Source organism: Physeter macrocephalus, chromosome 9, assembly GCF_002837175.3.
Source record: "Physeter macrocephalus isolate SW-GA chromosome 9, ASM283717v5, whole genome shotgun sequence".
Taxonomy (NCBI): Eukaryota; Metazoa; Chordata; class Mammalia; order Artiodactyla; family Physeteridae; genus Physeter; species Physeter macrocephalus.
Window position 1 is genome coordinate 10769762 of NC_041222.1, and position 23884 is coordinate 10793645.

Sequence of the window (23884 nt, forward strand, 5' to 3'; positions counted from 1 at the left end):
ACTCAGGCTTCATTTCTCTTGTGAAGTCACTTCTGAACCAGGTGGAGGTGACCGTACCCTGCTCTGTGCTCATGCTGGGCCTGAGCTGTTTTGAGAAGCTGAGGGCTTTAGAACCTTCACCTCCCAACTCAGAAATTAATTTTTATTTAATTATAACTCAACAGATATTGATCAAGTACTGCTACAGCAGTCGTCATGTTCAGGAACCCCATAATGCATGTCTCTGCCGCTGTAGTCTCCTAGTAAAAAGAGTAAGTAAGGTGATGTCATTGCCAAATTTGCTTTCAGACCAACCTGTGAGGTCTCTCACAGTAGGGAACATTTATTATAGAGGCCAAGGTGCTGGAGATCCCTCCGCACGTCACACTGACATGCTCTCAGACTCCACAGGATGCTCGAAGTGAGCATGTTTCATCCCCATGAGCTCATTTGATCCTGGGAAACAGATTGCTGGATTCCTCCTTTACAGACAAGTCAACAGAGGCTAAGAGAGCAGAAATGCCTCTCCAACCCTTGACATATGAGTGCAGGAAACTCATACAGATTAGAGGATATGAACTCATTGAAGCAACGGAAGGACCTTCTCAATGTTCAGCCTCTTCTTCAGGAAAGATGCCTTGGCTGGGCTGATTAGCCAATTCCACATTTAAATCCCTTTGAATATTTTAAGAGAAAAATACCCATATAACACTCTGCATATAAAGTTGTGAATCAAACCTCAAAGCAGATCTCGGTTAACATCTCCAGATTTGGTGACTGATGTTTTCCCCCCAGGGAATAAGTCCATTGTCTCCTGGCATCAATCAAGTTTGTTATATAATTGGTCTGTTAGCTAGAACTCTGTCTTCAAGTTTTTTGAGTGACCTAATCAGCCGGTTATATTACATAGTCAGGAGAGCTTCAGAAATCTTCTGTAACAGTGTCTGATTTGTTAGGACTTAGAATTAGTCCTTGGAATATGTTGAGCGGTATTTGACCAGAAGCCATCTAGTGGTATTCATATACATTTGGGTAGAGTCTGTCTCATTCTTCATAGTGTCTTTTGGGTTAAGGTAGCACACACATAAAAGGCACTCAAGAACACTCTTCTGAATAGATGCTGTTGTTGTATGTATTTCGACATATACATGTGGAACTCACACTTGCTTGTTTTGATGCATGCGTTCATAGTAAAGAGAAAGGTAGTTTTTCTCACTTGCCATAGATGGCGTGAAAATCAATTTCTTTTTTTGAGAACATTTATGAGAAATATCAGCTCTCTTTTCATTTTTTTAGGCAAGGCATTAAAGTATGTGTTTAGAGGAACTGATGTAGGATTTTTGCCTCTGAAGGGTTTACACTGTTTTCTAGGGCATTAGATTTTGTTTTTAAGGATCCTGAACCGAAGCAAATGCTTCGTAATAAAATTGAACAGTATCTGGGCCCTCTGGTGACAAATGTATAGTAGGAAGGCGTGGAAATGTTCCATTCATTTGGTGATCAGTGTTTTTTTTTTGTTTTTTTTTTTTGTGGTACGCGGGCCTCCCCCTGCTGCGGCCTCCCCCGTTGCGGAGCACAGGCTCCGGACGCGCAGGCCCAGCGGCCACGGCCCACGGGCCCAGCCGCTCCGCGGCATGCGGGATCCTCCCGGACCGGGGCGCGAACCCGGTTCCCCTGCATCGGCAGGCGGACGCGCAACCACTGCGCCACCAGGGAAGCCCGGTGATCAGTGTTTTAATGTTTAGAAACTCACCACTCTTCCAAGCAACCATGATAATAGGTCTGTTCTCTTATGCCTTTTTCCAATTAGTATTCTCATCAGTAAGGCACATAAAGTGTGAACTTTGGGCCCCTAAATTTCATGGCTTAACCACTGTCTCTATGGATGTTCCAAAAAAACCTTCTAGTTATAATTACATATGAATGAGGAAAATTAGGAGCTAAGAGGCAGAGGACCTTCACACAATGACATCTGCCTTGCCACTATAGCAAGAAGGCTCCGAAGAAGGTTTTATCTTCTTTTGTGTAATCCACCAAAGAGATGTCACTGACGTTCACCATCAGCTTGTCCCCTTCATTCAAGAAGAACATGGCCCCTAGGTAGATGGGCTGGAACCAGTTGCTGCCTATTTCACACACTGACTTGGTCCCCATTAGGAGCTGGGTTGGCTCAGGGTAGCTGTCCGTTACCTTGGTGATGACCACGATGATGGAATCTGGCTTGTTTAGTCGGCTCCCTTGGCTGATTTCACCACACTCGGATGTGGTCCCTCGGAATGTGACCTGAGAGTAAACGAAGTAGTCTCCCGACTCTGGGATCACCAGGAATTTGTTGGTGTAGTTCATCCGGTTCTTGGTGAAGGCCAAGCCAAGTTCATGTTCCCAATGCAGAGCTGGGAACTGATTTTTCAAGGACTGCGTGGGAGTTTGTCTCACAACTGCCAAGACAAGAGGGAGGTTTCATTTGCTTGTGTCAGAACCTGTGGAATTTGCTAAAAAGAGTCTTAAATCATTTTCAAAGAGTAAAGAGATTGGATAAAACCAACAGCTAACAAGTTCCTTGAGGAGGAATGTGTAGAAGATATGTGAGTGGACATACACATCTGTTCAGAGAGTAGCGTCTTAGGTAGGTGACCTCAAGCAAATCTCTTTGCCTCTCTGAGCCTGCGTTTTCTTATTTGAAAATTTTGAATTTTTCCTGAGCCCTATGATCCTGGAAAAGAGTTAAGGTTAAAAAATCTCCTTACTCCTTTGTTTTTTGGAAAACAGCTTACAGCAAAGAACTACTCTTCCCCAGTGACTTAGATAAAACTGATGGATGACCTCCCTTGTTTACCTGTGCCAAGGCCAGACACCAGACCCTCCCAATTCCCATTCTTTGCTTCATAAATGATTAGCTGGACTGTTTTATCCTCACTGATTCATCAGAACAAAATGTTTTTTAACCAAATTTAGTTAAGTTTCTCTCCTTCCTCCAGACCCCTGAACTTCGGCCCACCCTCAACCTGACCCTCAACCTGAACCAGCCTCCTGAAAATAGGCTGGCCTCAGGGTAAAACATTCTCAGAGCCTATCAAGCCAACCTTTCATCCCACTTCCTCACACCTGGTTGTTTTCAGCTTTGTGTCCTCCTCTCTATAAAAGAAAAACCCTTTTAGCCTAACTCTTGAGACACTTGCAGACTTTATGGTCAGAGGTTCTCCTGATTGCAGTAGTCCCTTCCCTCCCCTACCTCCCCACCTTGTGATAATCCTTTTGCTTAAAGTATTTCTTTACTAAGCGAAGATTTGCTTTTTTGACGTACCTTTCCTTAAAAAACAAACAAATAAGAAAAAAAAAGGAAAGGAAAAGGAGATAATGATACCTGTGGAAAGGATTAAGAGATGGTTAATTTTTTTTTTTAATGTGGAATTAGGAATATCCTCTAAACTACATTTACTTTTATTAGCCTTCTGGTTTCAGAAATGCTCTGGTACAGAAAGAGGGCATTGCAGAGATAGAGAGTCATGTTCCTTGTTACTCCCTTCCAGTGCATGGTCCAAAGCCACATGAAACACAGGCAGTAATTAATAAAAAAAATTAGCATGCAGAACACCAGAGATCCAGAAGATTTTGCAAATGCTTCTCCCACATCAACAGGGCCAAAATGTAAGACAAAATATAATTGAGTTGTGGAGTGAAAGGGACTGGGGCGCCAGGCCACGTAGGCCCAGTTCCAATCCCGACTCTGTATCATGTAGGTTCTTCTCTCTGAGTCTCATTTTCCTGTCTGTGAACTGGAGACAAAGCTCCCTTATAGTCTTGTTCTTAAGATCAAATGAGTGAAAGAGACATGGACATATTTATCATGATGGCTGGATACAGTGTTACTCAATACATATTTATTTTCTTTCCTCAAATAAACTAACATCTTTCATTTTGACAGATTAAAAAATAAGCCTGTTTCATTTTATATATTTTTATATGTTTTTATGTTTGCATTATTTACAAGTATATGTTATACAGAACATATGAATGAATGCTTTTTATGAGGTTATATCTATAGCAGAAAAAATGAATAGAATCACACCATTGATTCAAACCATTGATTTCAAATAAGATAACCTGCAATAAAACTAATACTTTTCAGAAAAAATTAAAACACATTTTAATTTCCTACAACCGCTTTTGAAATCCATAGCAGTTACCATTGTGCACTGCTGGCCATAGTTTTGGGATAGGTCATATTTAAGTAAGTGCTCAGCAAACTTCTCACCTGGTAATTGACCAAAAACCTGGTTCCTGGATTTTCTAAAGTGTCTTTCCCATTGCTGACTAGACTATGGCTTCTTTTGCAATTACGACACATGTTCAGAATGTGTGTGTCTCCCCTGGCCCCTGGCACGAAGTGGCCCCTGGAGAGCTTTGTTGCTTCTTTGCAAAATCTGTAAAGGGCATTTTTATTAGTCACCTCTTATAGTCTCTACTCCTTCTTTGTGGGTGATGCAATAGATTTAAAAAATTCATCTCAGATGATTAAAAGCAAAGATCATGTATTTTCTAGACAAAGCAAGTTCTATTAACTTGGTATGCAGTTAGGCCAACACAGCAGCAAGTAGGAGTTTGGGTAGGAAGTATTTGTAATGGAAACAGTTGGAGTCAGTCTCAAGTCTCAACCTTCCTAGTCCTGTGACTTGGGACAAGTGAATTTAGTTGTCTGAGCCTCAGTTTCCCCATCCTGTTGGGCTGATATGCAGATTAAAAGAGATCCTGGATGTAAACTGCCTACCACAGTGCTTGGTACATATTAAAAGCTCAGTAGAACCTAGATTCCTTTCCCAATTTCCACTCCCCCCATTCAGTAGGAAGAGGATTGGCATCTCCATACTCAGTTTCTAGGATTTTCCTGCCCAGCCTGTTCAGTAACTCCCATTCTTATAGGCAGGTGGTAAGTGATAGTGACTGGCATCTCCCTGGTCCTAATCCTCACTCAGGACTCACCACAGTTCCCTCCTGGTCAAACGTTAAGACAAATGTTGTGGGCCGCAAGGATATCCCCTTGTGGGTTGCAAGTTTTCTTACAGATCCGAAGAATATGCTTGTTTTTTAACTTTCTAGTTTTTCAATGGATTTTTTTTTGAAAAATCAGCAAAGCTTATTTATTTATTTTAAAATTTGTATTGGAGTATAGTTGCTTTACATTATTGAAAAATCAGCAAAGCTTATTTATTTATTTTAAAATTTGTATTGGAGTATAGTTGCTTTACAATATTGTGTTAGTTTCTACTGTACAGCAAAGTGAATCAGCTATACATATACATATATCCCCTCTCTGTTGGATTCCTTCCCATTTAGGTCACCACAGAGCACTGAGTAGAGTTCCCTGAGCTATACAGTAGGTTCTCATTAGTTATCTATTTTATATGTAGTATCAATGGATTTTTAACACATATTTCTGCACCGCCTTGCTCTTTTCTCTGGAGCCGTAGAGGTTATATGTGACTCCAGATATGAGGTGTTAGGAACTTTGACACTAGACTTGGGAATCTGGCCAACTGGTGGTGTTAAGAGATTGTTCTTAATCTCTTTGCATCAATGAAAATTCTTTAGACATACCTACCTGAATGTAAGTGTCCAATAACTTCTTGAATGGACTCAATAAATTGACTTAGGGGAGCTTTCATCTTTGACTAGATTCAAAATTACGTGAATCTCTGAATCTGAGGAAAGCCATTTCTGAATGACTGAGTGTGAGAATGAAAGAGAAACAGTAGATAAGGAAGAGAGCTGATAGAATCTGGAAGAAAATGCCCAAGAAACATGGAGCTTTGGACACTTCGAGGGAGGAAGACATCTGAAAACCCTGACTGAGAGGAGGAGTCTGTTACCAAAGGGAGTGGTTTCCAGTTTAAAGCTACAAGAATGAGTTTTGGCAAACACTGAAAGAAACCTCAGGCCCAGGGCCCATAGTCTCCTGGAAAACACACCCGGAAGAATTACCTGTCAGGTGTGCCCTTGGCTTATCCCCACCGGCTCCAGGAGGTGCGTCTGTAAGAAAAGGAGAAAAATGCTTTCTATGAGTCAGAGGGTGGCTGAAGTGAAGACAGCCTTTGGTGAGCTGCTTGGTGCCTGCAGCTGGAGAGAAACATTCCTCTCCTCCAGTTTGGTCCAGGTCTTTGTTTTTGGAGGGCAGGGACAAGGCAGCCTCAGGAGAAATAATCTTGAACACAAATGAACCTTGGCCTCATGACTTTGGACAGGTTATCCATCCTGTCTGAGACTCTGTTTTCTCGTATCTAACATGAGTACATCAGTTCCTACCATGGATGATGGGTGCTCAGAATGATACCTGGCACATGCTTGGTGTTCAGCAAAGCTCACCTTGCCTCTCCTTTGCTTCTGTTGGTTCTGTGGGAGCTGGTTGGCCTTTTGCCTTCTTCATAGTCCCTTTAACGATATCCACTGAGCCATCTGGATGTCCTAACAGAATTAGGTGGGGACTACTCTGTAGCTATATGACCTTGGCAAATCCCTTTCCCTCTCTGGACCTCTGTTTCCCTATCAGTTCTCCAGAAGGCCTCAGCATTTCCTTTTGGTTCTCAGAGATGATTATACTGGACAAGTGTGTTCTAACTACAGTGATAAAGATGATGTTATTGATGATAAAAGGAAAAATTATTGCATACTTTTGATGTGCTAGGTATTGTTCTAATATCTTTAAAGTAATTAACTAATTTAATCCACACTAACCCTGGGAGGTAAGTACTATTATAACCACTTTTATTGGTGAGTAAACTGAGACAGAGAAAGGTGAAATTATTTGCCTAAAGGCTGTCAACTCCACAGGCCATGCACTTGGCCATGGCACCATTTTGCCTTCTTAGTGACTGGGGAGGAGCCTCTCTTTTCCTCTGGGTCTGCATCTTAACTTCCCATGTATCAGACTATGAGAAATGTTCTCGTTCTCTACAAGAAAAGGCATAAAATATGAACACACTTACAAGATCGCTGATGTGAAGGTCCAAGCTCCTGTCCTTTTGGAGTCTGTTGGGAAAGAAAGATGTGGTTCATATTATCTTGTGGTCCTTTTGACCCCATAACCCATGCAGCTGCCCATGTTATGGGCGTGTTTAAGATGCTGCTGCTACCCAGCCTCGGTACTCAGAGATAAGGAAAATGGGAATGAGAATATTGGGTTGATGGGAATCTTGCACCCAGGCTCTCTTCTTTTATCTTCCAGCACCCCAATGACCTTTCTCTCTCCTATGCTTGTCTCTGAAGCTCAACTTTAAAGTTTTGTCCTGAGAGCTTTTCCTGTTCCATTCTAGGGCACTCTGTCATCTTATCATTGCTTCTATTATTTGAACAAATAGCCTCACTTGCTTTATTTTCTTTTCTTCAGCACAATTTAAAAAATGGAACTATTGCAAAAAGTGATACCAAAAAAGAAATAATGAATATGATCTCTTTCTCATCAACCTCTGCAATTCTGCCTTGTTTCCATGCAATATATGAAGACTTTTTTATTCTTGCAACCCTAGTTTGTGAGCCATTTCATATACCACATGGTAGTTAAAGAGTAACTGCTTTGGGGATAGACAGACCTGAATTTGAATCCTGGTTCCACCGTTGATTAACAATATAATCTTGAGCAAGACACTTCTGCTCTGAGTTGTGGTGTCTTCTTTTGAAAAATGGGAATAATAACAACCCCAGCAATAGATAACTCCCAGATTTGAGATGAAGAAATTGTATGAGTCAATGCAAAGAATGCATGGAAAATGAAGAACCACCATTCACAAGACCTGCATATAAATTCAGGAGCAAAACTAAGCTCTTAGTTTAGGAATGATATCACTCTCTTAACCTTTTCCAGTGTTCTCTTCTCTGATAGAATTTTGACTCAACCCAGAGTCTTCTGATTTGATCCTCATAACTACACAGTCCCCAAGACCACTGATCCTCATGTCACCATGAACACTTGTCAGTTTTACATCTTAAAATTCATGTGTGTTTGTGGGAGTGTGTGTGTGTGTGTGTGTGTGTGTGTGTGTGTACTTGTGAATGAGAAGTTGTATGTCCATGTGAGTATGAGAGAAGACAGCTTCATCAGTGGAAGAGGGTATGAGTCAATGTGTTTTTGCATCTGTGTGTCTGCATGTGTCTGTGGTCTGGTGTTGTGTGCCTGGATTCTCTACATGCATGTGTGGTTGTGTGGATGCAGCTGTGTCATTGGTGAGTCTAGGTCTGCGAGCAGTCCTGTGATAACAGTGATCTTATTAGAGCCCAGACCACCAGGCTCTTTTTACTCCAAGACATGTTACCTAACCTCTATTGGAAGCCCTCTGGAAGGCAGAGATCTTGTCTTTGAATGACTAACTGACTTTCTCCCCTTTCCAGTGCTCTTTTTTCCACTTCCTAATTCTGTTGATGGCAGCACTGCTGCCTCTCCTCAGTTACCAAGCCTGAAATTTCTTTCTTTCTTCTTCCACAAACCCAAGCTCTCATTTCTGTTTTGGAGTTTTTCTCATTCATGCCTCTGCTCCAGGCCTCAGCACGCTGCTCTCCTGGATCCTTCCCATAGGCTCCTAACAGAGCTTCCTCCACCTGGTTCCTCCTTTTCTTGAACCCATCTCTTACCCTGCCTTCAGAGGGCTTTTGCTAAAGCACCACTTTGAGACACATCTCTGTTCATAAACCTTCAATGGCCCCCCATAACCTTTAACACAGTCCCAGATACTTGTGTTGGCATTCAAAGCCCCAACTGCCATCGCAGCCTTGTTACCTACTATTTGTCCTTCTCCAAGTTCTCTGTACTCCAGCCATAAGAAGGCAACCACAGTGAATGATTCAAGGGACACGAAAAAGGCAGTAAATGTAGCTACCGTTGATTCACGGAGTAGTGGCACTGGGCTGTGCTAAGCCCTTCGCATGCATTATCTCCTTCAGCCTGTCAGTGACTCTCTACGGTGGATGCTATTTATATCCTCATACTGAAAGTTAGGCTTAGGACATTAAGGAGCTTGCCCAGTGTCTTATACCTGGAAAGTGGAGGAGCAGGATTTTAACCCAGGTCAACTGACTCCAGAATCCCAAGCCCTCAGCCATGGCTCCTTATAACTTCTAGGCAAGCCCCTCATCTGCTGAGGTGGATGGATAAGTACTAGTGGTTCCATGAACTGTGACAGTGGGGGAAACACAGAGACCAGAAAACAGGAACCTGCCCCAGAAGTGGGAGAATCAGGAAATTACACCTGAACTGCGTCTTATATATACTCACAGGTATATGATACTCACAGGTATTAACCAGGTAATAAAGATAATGACCATTTCAGACAAGGCCAAAAGCTTGTGCAAGAGTAAGGAGGCCCAACAGAGCACAGGAGCAGTTGGGAAGCTGCAAGCATTTCTGCTGCCGAGTGACTATATTATACGCTTTTAGCATAGGGTCATGAGTACCACAGTCTTTGAAAACCTAAACCCAATCGACATGACTACTTATCCAGGATCAATAACTTTGATGAGCTTGGAAGGTGGAGAAGCAGCCTAGAAATGGCCTTATTCTGTAGGCTGTTTCCTTACTTGTTATTGACAGAGCTGACAAAGGATTCGATCCTTTGGCAAGGCGGAAAACTGAAGGTGAACTCTCGAAAAGAATTTGGGAGAGCCTGGTTGCATCCCCTTGTGTAGGAAATGGCTGCCTTGGTTGGCCACCTTCTACTTCATTTAGTTCTCTGCTGAGAAACCTTCTTGAACATCCTACTTATTTTTGTCTAAGCAGACCCTCAGCTAAGAGTGGAGCATTTCTTTTGGCTCAGAGTCCCGTTGTCATTAGCAAGAATTTGGGAGTGAACACATTACCTTATTTGCTCTGCTGGATTTCTGTAACTTGGACACACATTTTATTTTCATATATGGCTGGATGTGTGTGGGTTTTAAGTGGCCCACCCAGAATACTACTAAACATCTGGAGGCTACGACAGTGCCTGTTGGCAGGTTTGAAGAACACAACATTCCAAGCGTCTCCAAGAAGAACGTCAGCTGGGACTCTTTCCAAGAACAACATCTAAAGCCTTCCATTGCTGTTTCTCTTAATAATCGCTGTTTATCATGGGAGGAAGGTTATTGTGATCAGAAGCAGGAATGAATGAAGAGGAGATTTGAGAGGATGAACTAGTAGGTCTTTGAGGAAAGGTTTATGCATGTGAGCTGGCTCAATGCCCGCTTTCAAGATGGTTGCTTATAACAAAAGTCAATAAATGGCGTACTGTCTTCCAACTCTGACTCATCTCCATCACTTCTGATTATTCTGGGATACCAAGGAGATGATGGCTCCCGAGAGATGCTGGTCACTGCAACATTAGCTTGCAAATCTGAATAGACATGGAGTCCAAGAACACCCCTGAAGAATGTGATTTATTTCCCCTTAAATACCTTCTCAGATCACTGGCTGAGAACCAGGGTCCAATTTTATCTTCCCTTCGGAGCATTTATTATTCCCTCAAGTGATATGACTTATTTGTATGCCATTGATTTTCTCTCTCTAGCAGAATTCCAGCTGCCTGTAGAATTCTGCCTGTCTTGCTCACCACTATATTTGTAGCACCTCAGACAGTGCCTGGCACGCCCACTGGATTATCCAACTGGCAGAATACACTGATGCTCAGGCACCAGTAAGACAGGCAGAAAACAGAGCAGAACATGGAGTAAGATTCAGCTTCAGTGACTTTCGCCAGTTTTACAATTAAAAAAACTAAGAAAGAGACCCTTTAATTTTAGAATACATGCAAAGTTTTGAGTTTTGGTTTAAATTTTAAAACTTGATTATGTAGAGGCGGGTAGCCATAATCTTTTAGTACTGGGGCCTCCAGAGTTTTTCATCAGGCTCTGCTTGGAGCATAGCCGTGGCTCTAGAAATGTTTGTTGAGAGTTGTGACAGTTGGCCAGGATCAGAGCCAGAAAAGGCAAATGTGTCTGTCAATGGGCATACATATTAGTGGGAGAGTGGGTTGCCTGCCACCCTGGTATTTATTAGCCCGAGCAAAGTAAGCTGGTGCTTTTCACCCCTTAGTTCTTGTAGGTCAGGGAATTTTCACTCTCACTTGATTTTATTTTTTTTTCTTCTTGCTTTTTTTTTTGGCGGGGGTGCTGCATATAGATTGGTAAACCCCAACTCAAACTAACCATGACCTATTACTTTAAGCATTTTTGGAATTCTCTAATACTTCCAACAGGGAAGAAAGAAGGATGGAGGGAAGGAGGAGACTACTGTCTAGCTGAGGGTTTGCCTGTGCCAGGTCCTACTGGTGTTTATGTGTGCTCCTCGTCTAGTAAGTACTACAGCTGCTCTCAGAAGAGGTTATCACCTGATTGTAGTCTTTGTAAGGCAAAGGCAAAGAGTACATGAAAGGCCTGGGAGCTAAACCTTTAGACCAAGTACAGACTGGCACGTATCAGGAGCCCCATAAACATTAGCTGACTACATAATGGATGAGCCTGAAGCGATGTGGTCTTTGAGATTCTCTTATTGGCATTTCCCCAGAAAAATCCCCTGAGCGTATTTTAACTAATGACCCATTTAGCCTTTTTCCCATATTCTGTACTCACTCTCTAGTATATTCATAAACAGGAAGAGATATCTATTTCTTGCCATCATAAATGCCACAATTGCAAAGGCATAAACATTTTATGATCCATAACATCCTCCCAGCACTTCTAGGAGAAATACACGGACGTTTGCCTTTGCCTTTTCCTCTTGCAATTTCCTGTTTGTACTTGCACAAGGATAAATCCAACCTGGACATGTTTGATTCCAAGGTTGTTTCATTTCATCCTCCTCTAAGGTGCACTGGACGGTGTTGTATTTTTTTTCCCCACATCTTTATTGGAGTATAATTGCTTTACAATGTTGTGTTAGTTTCTGCTGTACCACAAAGTGAATCAGCTATACGTATACATATATCCCCATATCCCCTCCCTCTCGCGTCTCCCTCCCACCCTCCCTATCCCACCCCTTTAGGTGGTCACAAAGTATCTAGTTGATCTCCCTGTGCTATGCAGCAGCTTCCACTAGCCATCCATTTTACATTTGGTAGTGTATTTATGTCAATGCTACTCTCTCACTTCATCCCAGCTTCCCCTTCCCCCCCTTGTCCTCAAGTCCATTCTCTACATCTGTCTTTATTCCTGCCCTAACACTAGGTTCATCAGTACCGTTTTTATAGATTCCACATATATGCATTAACATATGGTATTTGTTTTTCTTCCTGACTTCACTCTGTATGACAGACTCTAGGTCCATCCACCTCACTACAGATAACCCACTTTCATTCCTTTTTATGGCTGAGTAATATTCAGTGATGTTGAGCATCTTTTCATGTGCCTGTTGGCAATTTGTATATCTTCTTTGGAGAAATGTCTATTTAGTTCTTCTGCCCATTTTTGGATTGGGTTGTTTGTTTTTTTGTTATTGAGCTGCATGAGTTGCTTATACATTTTGGAGATTAAACCTTTGTCAGTTGCTTCATTTGCAAATATTTTCTCCCATTCTGAGGGTTGTCTTTTCATCTTGTTTATGGTTTCCTTTGCTGAGCAAAAGCTTTGGTTTCATTAGGTCCCATTTGTTTATTTTTCTTTTTATTTCCGTTACTCTAGGAGGTGGGTCAAAAAGGAACTTGCTGTGATTTATGTCACAGAGTGTTTTGCCTATGTTTTCATCGAAGAGTTTTATAGTGTCTGGCCTTACGTTTAGGTCTTTAACTGGACGGGGCTTTACATGCAACCCTTAGGGTGGTACAGAGCAAAGAATGTGGTGTTTGCAGCCCAGCAAATGTGGAAATCCCAGCTCTATTATTTCCTAGTTGTCACTTAACCTCAGTAAGACTCAAGTTTCCTCATCTATAAAAGTAAAACAATGATTCTTTCCTCCCAGGGCTGTTGTGATGGCTAAGAAAGACCAGACACATAGAGTGGAGAGCCAATTCATCTTCCTTCTTTGTTTGTGCTCAATCAGTCCTCGTGGTATGTGTTTTTGGTTCCATATACCTTCCTCTTGGTCCCACCACTGTAGTGGTAAACAAACCACCTGTGTGTCTCTTTATGACCAGCGGCACAAAGATCATTTCGGAGCTCTGGACGGCTTCCCCCTTCTCCCAACAGGAGGGGCTTCCTCAGTCCACAGTTTGCTTCTGGACTCCTGCCGTTTCAGAGTCTACAGGAGTTTAGGGAATGGGATATCCCTCCACCTGTTCAAACTCCATGCTTGTTGCTGCTGTCAGCTCCTGGGCCTCATTAAGGACACCAGGCTGGGAGATGACCTCTTACAGCCACGGTGCTGCGGCTGCTGGGCTGCCTGTGGTCTGTTAGATGAGGAAGCTGGGGTTGAGTGATGTGTGTGTTGATTTGAAAGGGGGAATGAATGGATCGTTGAATCCCCAGCCAGGAGCTGCAGCGGAGGTGTGGGGTTCATACTCCCTGCTCGCTTGCCCTCCCTTCCTTTCATTTCGACAGCGCACCCTCACCTTCTCTGGATTCTCTGCCCTTTGCCCCTGGTCTGACCTTGGGAGTGAGCTGGGCTTCTCCTCCGGCTGTGCCAGGGCTCCCTGAGGCCACAGCAGAGGCAGCCACTGAGTGCTCAGTGTTTTGCAGAGGGGCTTATCGTTACTGTCCTCATCCAACAGAGGGAATAGCTTGAGTGAAATAAAAGGCTCAAGGTGTGGAGTCAGTAGAGAAGTAATGTCTGTGGAGCATCTACCTTATGGCAGTAGATTTCTGGACTTCTCCTTGCAGAATTCTCAGCAAAATGCTATGAAGAAAGTGTGTTACACTCCCCATTTTATAGACAGGGAGTATAAGACTTAGGGAGGTCAGGTACCTTGTGCATCTCTCCATCCTTCTCTCCAACCGGGGAGTGCTTAGTGAGTGCCCTCTGTATGCCAGGGATAGCTAGGTGTCCCCAGGGGAGGAAGGGAACTAGCACTTACGAGCACTTACTATGTGAAAGGCATTTTCTAGGGTATCATTTTTAAATCCCCCTGACCACTGCCAGAAAGTGGATGATTTGCTGGGTTTATGCTCAGAGGCACGCTAGTGTAGTGCTTAGGAGGAACACACTCGTGGGGTTGAGTCCCAGTGTCCCACTCTGTGTGACTCTGGGCACGGGGTTTCGATTTTCTAAGCCTCAGATTCATCTTCTTTAAAGCGGAGATAACAGTAGTACTTTCTTCATTGTGCACTTTCAAGGATTACCTGAGATGATGCATGAAGTACCAAGGTAAACATGTAAACATGTAACATGTTTACCAATGGTAAACAGACTTCACATTAAGAACTTTATAGCATGATCTCATGTACTCTTCTCAAAACGCTAAATATGAAAAACTTAGAATGGAGTCTGATGTATAATAAATTATTACAAGGTCACAGTTGTGATGTGGTGGGGCCATGGCTTTCCTTCTAATCTGTGTACCTCTGAAGCCTGAGCTGACATCACTATGGGGTCCTGCTGGCCTGGATGGAAACCAGGGCGTCTCAGAGGAATGTGTAGGAGAAAGGAAGTGCAGGGAAAAAGGCCTTGCATGGATTTTCAGGAAGGGTTGGAAGTGAGATTGGAGGGGACCAAAGAGAGGTGAGGAAAATGTGTGTAGATGATCCTAGAAGTAGGACTTGGAGGGAAGGACAGAGACTGACAGTGGTGCAGCCCTGGGAAGCAGTGCCTCCCTTGGCATCCCTGACTCTTCATTGTACAGTGCTGAGTGCCCGTTCTGTGCTGGGCTTGGGCTGAGCCAGTGTGGTGCATTCAGTTATGCCTGGAGCATAGAGTCTAGTGTTCTGGAGCAGTGCTCGTGGAAGACAAAGGCCTGGCCTCTGGGGACCTGTGGGCCAGAGTGGGGGCGGTGGACCTGTCCTGAAGGCAATGGATGCCATTAAGGACCAAAAGAAGGCCCAGGCCATGGTCAGGTGCAGCCGGTAAAGGATGGATTGGAGCGTGGGTTGAGGGTACAAGACCAGGGTGGAGAAGGAGGCACGAAGATAGCTCACAAATATCAGAGACCAAGAAAAGCCCTCCAGTGCCAGAACCTGCTCTCTGGCCTGGTGATGGCAGATTCCAGGGCAGCTGCAGAATTTGTTCTCTTTGACGTAACTTCCATGAGCAGGGAAGTTCCGAGGACATAACTGTTACAATTGCTAATCCTCCACCCCCTGCCAGATACTTTAAGGGTTTTATTTCTAATTATCTCTATTTCATACATTAAAAAGCTGAGGCCAGGAAGGTTAGGTGACATGGCTAAGAAGTGGCTAAGCCAGAAATCAAACTGGGTTTGAACTTTTGACCCATGGTTTTTCCACAATGCAAATCTATCTAGCATTCTCCAGGAGTCTAAAGATCTTAAAACATTTTACTGTGTCTCTCTCTCTCTATATTATATATATATACATATATATATGTATTTTTTTAAATATAATATATATGTATGTATTTTTTTGTATAGGTAACAAATACATTTTGTACAAAAGGATATAGGTTCAAAAATGTGTCCCCATTTCCCTTGTTACCCAGACACCCAGTTTCCCCATCTGGATGCTAACAGAGTTACCAGACTCTTTGTTCATCTTCCTGAGACAGTCTATGCGTTTATAAATACATTCATATATATTAATGTGCATTATTTTTTCAGAAAATGAAGTGTTTCACGTTCTGTATGCTGTTATGTACTTTGATTTTTTCACTTAATATACATCTTCAAGAAATTCCCCATCCTCACACATAGAGATGCTTCATTTTAATTTTCCATTGCATGAAAGGACCATGATATATTTAATTGATGCTATATTTATGGTCACTTCACCTAAAGGCAGTTAACCCAACCTTCTCAAATCTAATTTTGATTTCTGCCCTGCAACTTACTGGATAATAAGTTTGTCATGTTGAATCTTTCCTTACACAACCCCTGAAGGAAGAGTCCAGTTTAAAATATTTTTTAACAGTCTTGGTGACCGTTTTTGTTGCTGCTAATAAAAACCCGGAACGTTACTCACAAGTTGCTGTTGCTTTTCCACAGTCTGGTCTAGGGACCCAGCAAGAAAGGAGTTGGTCCTGTTTTCTGGTAGAAGGAGGCCAGGCAACGTAGAAATGGTGTCTAGTTCTAGGTCTGCCCCCAACCTGCTCTGTGACCCTGAACTTTTCCTTCCCTTCTCTGATCCTGGGTTTCTTCAACTGTAAAACGAGGAGATTACACTAGATCAAGGGTCAGCAAACTTTTCCTGTAAAGGGCCACATAGTAAATATTAACTTTGCAAGTCATATGGGCTCTGTCACAAATACTTAACTCTGCTGTTTAGTGTGAAGACAGCCAAGGCAGTACGTAAGCAAATGGGTGTGGCTGTGTTTCAATAAAACTTTATTTATAAAACATGCAGTGAGTGAGAGTTGGCCCGTGGGTCATAGTTGCTGACCCTGGGACCAAGGGCACTTCCGTCTCTTAATTTCTATAAATCTGTGAAGAGCTTTTCCACTTAGGGGAAAGAAAGGGACAAATACCCAACTAGTGCCCATATTGCAAGCACTTGTGAGGGGCTTTATAGAGATTCCTTAGAATCCTCACTGCGCTTCAGTAGGGTGGGTATTATGGGAAGACTGAAACTCGGGGAGCTTCTGCACTTTGCTCACTCTCTTCCTTTAAAGTTCTTCTGAGCCTCCTCAAGCCTCAACTCCCTTCTGAATTAGAGTAGAAAAGATTCTCAGGAATGCCGGCCTCCTCTGGTTGCTACAAGGATGGAATGAGGAGGTCCGTTAGGGCAGCCCTGACAGAAGGAACAGCCCCGGTGAGGATGGGAAGCAGGAGAGCACTGGGGTCCTGAGGGAACTGAGGGAAGCTGGGGTGGCTGAGAGGCCAGAGGCAGGAGAGAAGGGAAAAGGGTAGAAGATGAAGCCACAGGGGTGACACAGTGCAGTGAAAGCTTCCAAAGAATAATTTTGGCTCCCGTGTGGAGAATCAAGACCAGGCCCATCTTTACAGAATTTCTTGTTTTACAGAATACTCCTGGTCCCTATCCTCCTCAACACATGAGGGTGATCCCCTCCCTCATCCACAAAAAGGGCAGATGGAAAGTACTTTCGTGGATCAAGAGCTTGACTGTGGTTGGGGAGGAGGTGGAAGGGAGGCAACAGGGAAACCAAGAGAAACTGGGTTTGCCAACTGAGACTCGGCTCCACCCCCCCGCCCCGGCTGTGACCTTGGGTGCTCACGCAGATGCGCTCTCTCCAGGTTCCCCGCCTGCCACATGCCACTGCGCACCGTCTGACTGCATCTCTGGGTTGGTGTGGATATCCAGCGGGACCGTGTTTGTGAGAGCTCTCTACAAGTCTGAGGGGGGAGCTCATACCATGTCGTTGTCACTGTCAGTGTTATCATCAGCTTATCCTCTGCTGCTGCTGAGCCTGCTCTTCAGGCCTGTGAATGTATCTGAAGGTCTGTGTGAGCCTCCTCTCTCCATTTGTCTTGTGTTAGAATTGAATTGCCTTCTGCCTGGCCACTGTGGGGATGGGAAACTCATTCCATAAACAATCTCCGATTCCATGGATCTCACGAAGGCTGTGGGCAGAAGAGGAGGACTGTGGGGCTGCGTGCGGGAGGCGAAGAGAAGGAGGGAGCAAGGCTGGGACACAGGGGAAGCGGGTGTAGGTGGCAGCGAAGGTGGTTATTGGTCCCTAGGTGAGTCTGGGGGAGTCCCCTCGGGCGGATCACAGTGGGGCTTTGTATTTGCAGGGCTTGTGGAATGTTCCAGGCTTTGAGGGAGACAGATCTGAGTTTGAGTTCTGGATCTAGGTCTTACTAACTGTGGGATCTAGATCATAAGGACAAGTGCAAATGAAAAATAAGAGGCTTAGTTCCCCCTGTTGGAAATAAGGGACGAGATTTCTTTCCCTTCCTTTTTCCTAGAGCATTTAGGTTAGAAAACTTGTAAGTACTTTCTTCTTGCTTTGAAGTGTATATAAATCCTTTTGAAGAACAGATGGGCCTTTTCTTCCCCACCCCGCCAACCGCCACACCAGCCCCCGTGACCTGGGAGCATCTCTCTGAAATGTGAACATCAGGAGAGGTAATGCCCTCATCTCCCAGTTTCTGTAGGAAGACAGGTGCCTAATTTAGGTGGGCACCTTGCTCCAATTTGCAAAACTACCGTAAAGAAATTAGAAGTTGGTTTTTCCCCTGGAGAAAGCCAATTACCTAACACAGATGGTCACCTCAATTACAAGGAGAAGTTTGGATGAACTCTGCGTGACAAATGGTGCTGTCGAGTCCTGTTACCGCGTACTTGTAGCTCTCCTTACATTCCCAACATATAAACTGCTCCTGCACATACCTTATTAGTGCTGTCAGAGTACTGATACTAGTATCTTTTTTTGGTAGAAAGAGAAACAGACTACAAAAAAAAGAAGCCATGTGCTTATTTACACAGCTGGAGGTTACGGAGCTGGGAGTCAAACTCAGGTGACTAAGAGTCCTGGCATTTCATTGTTATGTCCCCAGGCTGTCCCGGTGACCTGGTTTTCCCACTTGAATCCCATCTTCTTGCATCTCTTTTAAGCTGGTTATTGTCTTTTAGCCCCTCCGGATCCACTCTATGCCCTGAGCCCTCTCTGACCTCCCTGACCTCCTGGCACACTTGCTCCTTGGCTCTTTTGAGCCCGGCTTCCAGTTGAGTCTGGCCAAGGGGATGAGAGGCTGGGGGCAGACTGGTCGGAGTTTCCCTCCCTGCTTTGTGTGCCCTCCCTGCTGCCTTGGCAGATGGCCTCCCTCAACTCGGCCCTCAGCTCCTCCAGGCAGGCCCTCTCCTACGTTTTAGGTCTCCTTGGCTTCCTCTAAAACTTTTCCCGCTATTTGCCTCTTCAGGCCAAGGGGTGGTGACCAGCTTCATACCGTCGGTAACCCCAGGATGCTTCCGGCCCTGCGGTTCTCATTAATCTGTCTGCAACTCAGTAAATTGACCTTTCTTTGAACTCTTTAAGCATTCTTACTTAAATCTCGTCTTTGAATGGGCCAGGTGTTTCTTTTCGGTACTCAGATTGCTGCATGTGCCCCAGACTTAGCCCCATTTCCCTTTCTTTTTCTTCTAAGTTATATAGCCTGGCCAAACCACAGCTCCAAAGGTCCCCATGACAGAATGGGGTATTGGCCTTTGCATCTCTTGAGTGCCTGCAACAGGGCAGGCATGCAGCTCCTTCCCTCGAGGGGCTTCCTGTGCAGCGCCAGCTTGTGCTTCACACTCTCTTCCTAAAGCACATCACTGGCCTCCGCTGTACCGTGGCATCCCACCTGATGGCCTTCTAGATCAACACAACATGGGCAGTCTCAGACATCATTTGGGGCAGACGGAGTGTTTTTCATCAGAACGCAGGAGAGCTCAGGTTACTGGAAGCCACTTAATGCCTCATTCAAGAACAGCCATCTCTTTCTGGCTAAAGAGGGACTGAGTCCAGAATGCTGACTGCATCCTGCAGTTTGACTTTGTTGGAACCAGCCCCATGGTGGTCTAGGCATCACAGCCTGAACCCCCAGCCCTCCCGTTCTCCTGTAACATGAACAGCATTTCCGGTTGTCTGCATATTTCTACATTTCCTGAATGATGGCATGTGGCCATGGATGTTGCTGTCTGAATCTCAGTCTGTTTGCTGACCCTCATGGGTGATGAAAGTTACACATTAACCATGGCTTGCTCATGGTCTCTGCTTTGAAGTTGCCAGCAGTGCTTAGAAAACAGGTTTCCAATTAAACCAACTGAAAAACCTGTTTTCCCCTCTGGAATTTAATACTTTGGACCGAGGTTAAATTGGCTACCAGAGATTATGTAGGAGAGTTGTTTTTGTTTTTGTTTTTGTTTTTTAAAGGGTATCCCTTGAATGACACATTCTTCAGGTTCTAAGGTTTTTGAAGTTCCTAGTCTAGAACTATGTTTTCCCTGTCACCTGTCAGCACCTGCCCACCATTGCTCCATTGTTTTCCCTAGACCCTGTATTCTTTTTTGACTAAGCTCCCTGACACCCCACCCCTACCAAGACCAGAGAGATAAATAATCAGGTAGAAGATTCTTTCTTGAGCTTCAAAAAAGAATATTTCTAAACCCAAGAAAGGGGAGTTGATTAAATTATAGCACATACATACATAGGAATACAGTACAACCATCTATATTATCATGCTGCTGTGAATTTACTAACAATAAACAAAATCTTAATAGGAGACTCAAAATAATCCCATCTTATTAAAAAATACGGAATTATATATCCCCAAGTGTTAATAGTGGTCACTCTATGCAGTTATGGGTGATGATAATTATCTTCTTTTCCTTATCTGTGTTTTCTACCTTTTTTCAATGAGTATGTATTAGTTTTGTAATTTAGTTTTTTGTTTTTTTTTAGTTTTTCATTTTTCTTAAAGAAAATGAATGTTCCCAAATTATCAGTGCACTATGATTATAATTATCTAAAATAAGTGGCTTGTGGCTGTTTCCATATAAACCTAAAAAGGCACAATTCATCCCCCAGAAATACTGAGAATAAAAACCAAATTGGAGTTCTCCACCTTTCACATTCTACCTTTCCTTTGCGTATGGAAGCAGGGACCATGATGGACCAAGAAGCTGTGTCCAGAGCTGTGGTAGCGGCCAGGTGGCCCCGGGGGGTCTGCTGACCCCCCGGGTCACTGTGGAGTCTTGCTTACCTGGAACACACAGGCCTCTCCTTGGGCCCGGAGCTGGCCAACGAGCAGGTAGGTGGTGAGTCCTGCCAGGATGGGGAGCAACACGAGGCAGCAGGTCAGAGCCCAGCGTGCGCTGTTGCTCCTGGATGCTAGCCCAGCTCTGGCCTTGGGCCTGCAGCCGCCGTCCTCGGGCAGCATTTCGACACTGGCTGTTTCCCCAAAGCCCGGCCCTAGATCCTCTGCCATGCACCTGATGGTCCTGGAGTTGCCTCTGACTCCTTCAGGGCAGAGAGACCCCCCATTAAATAGAAGCCCAGCTCTCACAGTGGGTGAATTAATCACTGCCTACTCCTCCCCCTGCCCTCCCCCCTCCACTTTCCACAGCGCACTGTGCCCCGCCCTACCCTGCTAGGGAATGCACCGCCTACAACAGAAACCAAGTTTGGTTTAAGAAAAAAAAAAAAAAAGAGAAGGAGAGAAGAAGAGGAAAGCTTTCCCAAGCATATTTATATATACAGTGTGCTCATGTTGGCCTTCCTTCATTTACAGAAGGAAGTTAGGAAAGTCCCTGGAGGAGGAGAAAATGAATTCATCAAGTCAGTGGGAGGGGCCAATGAAAATATACCTGCTCCCTGAGCTGGAGGCCTGCCAGTGTGCCAGTCTGGGGAGTGTGCTTCTTCCGGAAGTGAAAGTGAGTATGGGTGGTGTGGCTTGCAGACTGGGAGATGGAAACCACGTTTGCATCACCAGTTTGCAAAGTGCTGCCAAGCCCTCTGTCGTTTTGAGTCTCCTAGGAGCTCGTTCCCATCGCACAGATGGGACTAATGACGTTCTGGAAGGAGAAGGCACTTGCCCTAGGTCAGCCAGGGATTAAGACAGAGGAGCCAGGAAGAGGATCTAGGTTTTCCAAATCATGGTTTAAGGTTCTTGCCTCTACTACACGGTTGCCTGTGAAAGGAAAGCGTATTTCTAGCCTGTGTTGACCAAATGCCTGAGGGAAGAGTATGAGGTCATAGAGGTGACTGTCTATAAGGGGAGGACATTGACTTCTACTCTCTGATGAGTCCAAAGTTGACTGAGCCTACAGTTGGGTGTGTACGGGGGCCACAACATGTACCAAAGGCTAAGACTGATGAAACGCTGGCTCTGGGCCAGTCACTCTTCTGAGTGAGTTAAATGTATCCGTGAAATTATTCCACCCTGAGATAATCTTTTGACGTAGAAATGTTGTTATTTCCCCCTGACAGGTAAGGCAACTGGAGCGTAGAGAGTACTCAGTAAAGCCAGGCTTGGAAGTGGGGCAAGCTGGTTCCAGAGCATCCTGATTATTACGCGATACTGTATGTGATGCTATACAGCGCACCTACACAGACACCCATACCCACCCTACCCGGAGTAGGTCATCCCTTCCAGTTAGCGGTTGGGAGGCTTCCTGGAGAAAGAGGTGGTATTGGAACAAGGTCTTGAAACTTAGGGAGGGTGATAGTGGACAAGCATAGAGGGCCCTGCAAAAAGATGGGTTACAGAAAGAGGAAAGCTTAAGGATGTCCTGTGGCATGTTGTGGAAACCAGTCTGACTAGTGCCTCCATTCAGTCGCTATTTCTGCTTACATCAGCCTCAACCCTTCAGGCTACTTGGAAAAGCCTTTCATGACCTGCCCACCATCATCCCTCCTCGGCATCCAGCTCTTCTCTTACTACGTTCCAAGCTGCAGTTCCTCCAAATGCACTGTGGACTAGCTGCACTGTTATATCTGCTGTTCCCTTCACTGGGAAATCTTCCATTCCTTTCCTTTCATATCACCAAGCTCCCATATTTTTTTCAACTTCATGTAGAAAACTTTCCTGCATCTCCCTGCCTCCAAGATGGGATGAGATGCTCATCTATGTTCTTATAGCTTCCCATTCTTCCTCTGTCATTGACTACTTCATACTAGACTCTGATTGATTTGTTTTTCATCACCCTCATTAAGGTAGCAAATCTAAGAGGGCAGTCACAACCCTTCCCTGTATCTTCTAACATAGTAACTGTCACACAGAAGACTCTTAACCAACATCTATTGAAATAAGCATCTAACATATTTTCAGAGAACTCCAGCAAAGGATGATTTTTTGTGTTCCGTGGTTACCCATTCTTGGTTTAACAAATCAAATAAGAAACTTTTCCTTGAAACTAACCTAACTCTTTGCTGTTGTAACTTTTAAACACAAAATCACACTTAACATCAAATCATCCTGAAGGGATTTACAAATGTGTTCTTACCCTTGTATTTCTTTTTTAGAAAGTTGGTGCACTTGATCAAACCAGGGTCTTAAAAGTGGTAAATGTATGGGTTCAAATGAAGAGGTATATATATTATCATCCATCATATAAGAAGGCCTTAAAAGATAGTGAATACTGAAAACACCAGACTGGGGATTTGGAGACCTGGGTTTTAGTCCCTTTATTGTGTGACCTTGAGAACGCTAGCGGACTCTCCTCATTCTAATGTATCTAGCTATCTGCAAAATGTGGTAACTAAGCTTGTTATAATTCTGTTTAAAGTAAGGGTCAATGGATTCTGAGTTTGTGCCTGAGGAACTTCCTTTGGGAAGAGGATAAGAGTTTTAGGGCATATGGACCTACAGACATTTATTTGAGATAACTGTAGAGGTAGATTTACGTATAGTTGTAAGAAAAAATACAGAGAGATTCTATATACCCTTTACTCTGCTTTCCCCAAAGACAACATCTTGCGTAAGGATAATATTGATATACTACCACAACCAGGAAGTTGACACTGATATTCAGATTCTACCAGCTTTATATGCACTTTTTTGTGTATATGTATTTAGTCCTGTGATGTTCATCACATGTATGGAATCCTGTGACCATCACTACAGTCAAGATACAGAAAATCTCCATCAGAAAGATCCCTCGTGCTGCATTTTATGGTCACAGCTGCCATCCTCCCCCTCTTCCTCCCTCAATTCCTGGCAACCACAAATCTACTTTCCAACTTGGAATTAACGTTATTTGCCAACGTAATATAAATGAATCATGTGGTCTGTGTCTTTTGGGGACTGGCTATTTTTCCCCACTCAGCATCATTTCCTTGAGGTCTATCCAAATTATTGTATGATTAATACTTCATATCTTTTTTTTTTTTTTTTTTTTTTTTTTTTTGTACGCGGGCCTCTCACCGTCGTGGCGTCTCCCGTTGCGGAGCACAGGCTCCGGACGCGCA

The 23884-nt window shown here is 44.0% G+C and overlaps 1 protein-coding gene across 1 annotated transcript; it reads right to left on the reverse strand.

Annotated features, from left to right (window-relative positions):
* Positions 1 to 1434: 1434 nt before the first annotated feature.
* On the reverse strand, positions 1435 to 20956 carry TNFSF15 (TNF superfamily member 15). The gene is made up of 4 exons (XM_007119505.4): positions 20679 to 20956; positions 6960 to 7002; positions 5959 to 6006; positions 1435 to 2417 (listed from the first exon to the last, which is right to left on the reverse strand). The coding sequence occupies exons 1-4, from the start codon at positions 20901 to 20903 to the stop codon at positions 1963 to 1965; spliced, it is 771 nt and encodes a 256-aa protein (XP_007119567.1). The 5' UTR covers positions 20904 to 20956; the 3' UTR covers positions 1435 to 1962.
* Positions 20957 to 23884: the final 2928 nt, after the last annotated feature.